General features: G+C 45.0%; 1 protein-coding gene across 1 annotated transcript in view; it reads left to right on the top strand.

Annotated features, from left to right (window-relative positions):
* LOC121877447 (CCN family member 1-like) overlaps window positions 1-724 on the top strand; it is a 51,580-nt gene extending 50,856 nt beyond the window's left edge. Inside the window, exon 6 of the mRNA XM_042383211.1 lies at window positions 573-724. Within this exon, the coding sequence (XP_042239145.1) occupies window positions 573-724 (152 nt within the window). The remainder of the gene's footprint in view (window positions 1-572) is intronic.
* Window positions 725-4,223: the final 3,499 nt, after the last annotated feature.

Raw genomic sequence — 4,223 nt, 5'->3', positions numbered from 1 at the left:
CTCCACACCACCTCCACACCACCACCACCACCAACTCACCACCACCACCACTCACACCACCACCACCACCTCCACCACTCACACCACCACCACCACCATCACCACCACCACCACCACCACCACCACCCACACCACCACTACCACCACCACCACCACCACTGCCCACTACCACCACCACCACCACCACCACCACCGCCCACATCGAGGGAGAGGTGGCTCACGTGTGTGGTATTTGGGATTAGTGTGAATTCTACTTTAGGGCCAATGTCTGGGGAATCTTTCTTAGCTGTTTTTGATGAGTTTTACCCTGAGGCCTCTCAGTAGTTTGGGGAATTTTATCTTGCCCCACCAGAGAGCATATTTCACGTGTTATTCCTCTTGGCCAATTCAGAGAGCATACATTCTCACGTGTTATCTCTTGGCCAATTGAAGATATATATTCACGTGTTATTCCCACACCAGAGAGGAGTTATTTCCACGTGTTATTCCCCACACCCAGGAGCACATTCCCCACGCATGGCCCCTCTCTGGGCCAACCAGAGACATATCACGCACATTCTTTCCCACACCAGAGACACATTCTCACGTAGTTATCTCTGCACACCAGAGAGCACATTCACGTGCCATTCCCCACACCACAGAGAGCACATTCTCACGTGCTGAGCCCACACCAGAGAGCACACCCCACCATGGGCCCAGGTGTATCATACGCCGTCTTCTGTAAATAAATTTATGTATACCCGCATTCGTCTGTAATTTATATAATTGCTCAATCAATGTAAACCTGTATGACGATTTTACTAAATGAATTATCTATCTATCTACAGCATCTATGTATCAACAGCATCCATCTATCTACTTCATCTATATCTATCTATTCCCATTCACAGTATCTATGCATCGACAGCATTCATTCATTCATTCATCTATCTATCATATCTGTCTATTCATTCATCTATCTATCTGTCTATCCATCTATCTATCTATCTATCTATCTATCTATCTTTGTCTTATTCATTCATTCATCTATCTATCTATCGATTGCATTCATCTATCTATTCATCCCGGCGGCCTGATTATGTGGGTAGGCCCGTGTTACCCACCAACACTGGTATTGCACCAACGTCTATAATCCCCAAGGTCTATAGGCACCAAAGGGGAGGCATCAGATAAGAAAATCAGAGCAATTGTAAGGAGGCACCGATATAATCAAAGTGGAAGCAATCAGTATGATAAGCACCGAAGTAGCCAATCAAAGTGATAACTGAGGATGAGCTGACCCAGATGTCAACCTGGATATATGCCAACCGTGTTTTGTCAATCAAAGGATAAAACCTTGTTTCACCCAAAGACAACTGAGATGTTGATGTCCCAAAATAGCCAACTGATATGATACAACCGATGTGCCACCCTGATGCTGAATCAAAGAGCCAAAGGAGTGATGCGATACAAATCAGATGTTTCACCTTGCTGAGCACCGATGTTGGAGTGTTGATAAGAAGCACCTAGATAGAGGCATCAAAGAAGCACTGGGGGTGAGGGCACCAGGATAAGAGTGCAATCAAAGCACTCCATATGAGATAAAAAGCACCTGATATGAGGCATCAAATCAAGAGGCACCAGATAAGATATAATCAGTAAATAATCGATAAGTGAGATATAATCAGATGCACACCCGATATGATAATCACCAAAAGCATATGAACTAGTGATGTTGATAAACCTAAGCCAATCGATATGATGCAACCGATGTCAAAATATGCTATATAAACTGCATGTTGATAACTGTGATAAATCAAATATGCACCGATGCTGTGCCACCGTATGAGGCACCGATGTGAGCACCGTGTGCCCGAGGTAGGTACTTGGGAGGTGGGGCTGGGGTAGGTACTGAGGTAGGGGTACTGGGAGGTAGGGATACTGGGGGAGTGAGGGGTACTGGGAGGTGGGGTACTGGGAGGAGGTACTGGGAGGTAGGGTACTGGGGAGGTGGTGGGCACTCAGGAGGACTGAGATAGTGGTGGGTACTGGGAGGTGGTGGGCACTGGGGAGTGAGGCACTGGGAGTGCAGGCACTAAAGTGAGCAGGCACTGGGATATGGTGGCACCAGACGAGGCACTGATAAGTAGGCACTGGAGGTAAGTAAGCACTGGGGGATTATACTGGGAGGTGGGCACTCCCAATCTCTCACACTCTTCCTCCTCCTCACATCCCACTCTTCACATCCCTCCCACCCCATCCTGTAACAGAACAAGAGACTAACAAACGGAAGTTTATCTCTCTCTCTCTCTCCCAACCCTCAGTCACGTAACAAACTTAACCTCTGGCTTTTTTTTTGGGGGATATATATATATATACATATACATACGTGACGTGACACCTACTGACGGTATCTGAGCTCTCACGTCCTCAGTAAGACAGCTTAATGACCGTCTAAGGATAAGGAAATGTGGTTAGTTAATAGAAGCCCTGTGCTTTTTTTCATCTCCACGCCGCCAGTGTCACGTATTACTGCAAGGTTGTAGATGAGGGATTGGCAGTAGATAGGATTGGTAGATAGGGATTGGTAGATAGGATTACTTGTATAGATTGCGAAACAGGGGATTGGCAGATGGGATGGCAGGGACTTGGTAGACAGGGATTGCAACAGGATCAAGCAGACAGGGATTGGCAGACAGACTGGCAAAATATGTTAAGACAGACTAGTGGAGACTGGCAGATTATGATCATAAGGATGGTGACTGGTGACTGGCAGATGGTGATCAAAAACAGGACTGGCAAATGGTAGACTGGCAAACAGACTGGTAAACAGATCATGTATTGGTGATCAAGACAGGATCAAGTGATGAGACTGCAAGATGTGATCAAGATTATGACTGGCAAGACAGATCAAGGTTGTGATCAAGATTGTGACTGGCAGATGGTGATCAAGCAGATTGCACCTGTCAGGACTGGGATGAGACCTGGCAAACAGTGACTGCAGACAGACTGGCAAACAGTGACTGCAAGATTGTGACTGCTATTGTGACTGGGCAGACAGGATTGGCAGACAGGATTGCAGACAGGACTTGCAGACAGGATTGGCAGACTGGCAGACAGGACACTAAACAGGACTGGCAGACAGGATCGGTAGACAGACTGGCAACAGGATCAAGTAGACAGGACTGGCAGACAGACTGGCATAGTGACTGGCAGACAGGATCAAGTAAACAGACTGCAGACAGGACTGGCAGACAGACTGGGCAAACAGGATCACAGACAGTGACTAAGTAGACAGGATCATAAGACAGTGACTTGGCAACAGGATTGGCAGATAGGATCACGACAGATCATAAACAAGCAATAGCAAGTAACAAGAACATCTCAGAATGTCACCATATTATCACTTCCTACTCAACATTAATTTATTTTATTTATTTTTCTTTACATTTATTATGAGTATATACACACTTCAAAGTGGAGCTATATACATAAATATGATAAGGAGAGGGAAACAATACAACACGAACATATTATGTGAAACAAGAGGACACAGCTGTTAGTATCTAGTCGGCAACTTTAATTATTACAAAAGTAGTTTCTGACTATCAACATGACGATTTAATAATGGTTTGGTGGTACAATAAAAACAGGATATTAAGTAGGAATTACAAGATTATTAATACTTAGACAATATTTTTAAAGGTTTAATGCTGTTGTGTGTGTGTGTGTGTGTGTGTGTGTGTGTATGTGTGTGTTGGTGTATTGACCCCACAATACACACCCCCATCCACCCCCCAACCAACACCTGTATTCTCACGCCTCATGACAAACTCCTCCATACCCCCACCCCCTCCCCCCCTCCCCGAATCGGTAATGAGGTCATGATACGACCCGTCACAAGAGCTGAACTCACCTCCATCCAGAAAAGCTCCTCATAAGATGCCTGGGAGATGGTAGACAGAAATTTAAGATCTTTATAATGGCAAAAAATATTACCAGGAAAATACGAAATAATAATAATAATATTATTATGGTGATGATGATGATGGTGATGGTGATGGTGATGATGATGATGATATGTGATGATGGTGATGGTGATGATGGTGATGATGATGGTGATGTGGTGATGATGGTGATGATGATGGTGATGATGATGGTGATGATGATGGTGATATGGTGATGGGATGGTGATGGTGAGATGATGATGATGAGATGATGGTGATGGTGATGATGATGGTGAT

The sequence above is a fragment of the Homarus americanus genome, unplaced genomic scaffold (genome assembly GCF_018991925.1).
Source record: "Homarus americanus isolate GMGI-L3 unplaced genomic scaffold, GMGI_Hamer_2.0 scaffold367, whole genome shotgun sequence".
In the NCBI taxonomy this organism is placed as follows: domain Eukaryota; kingdom Metazoa; phylum Arthropoda; class Malacostraca; order Decapoda; family Nephropidae; genus Homarus; species Homarus americanus.
Note: the sequence above shows the minus strand (reverse complement) of the source record. Positions and strands in the feature narration are given on the sequence as shown.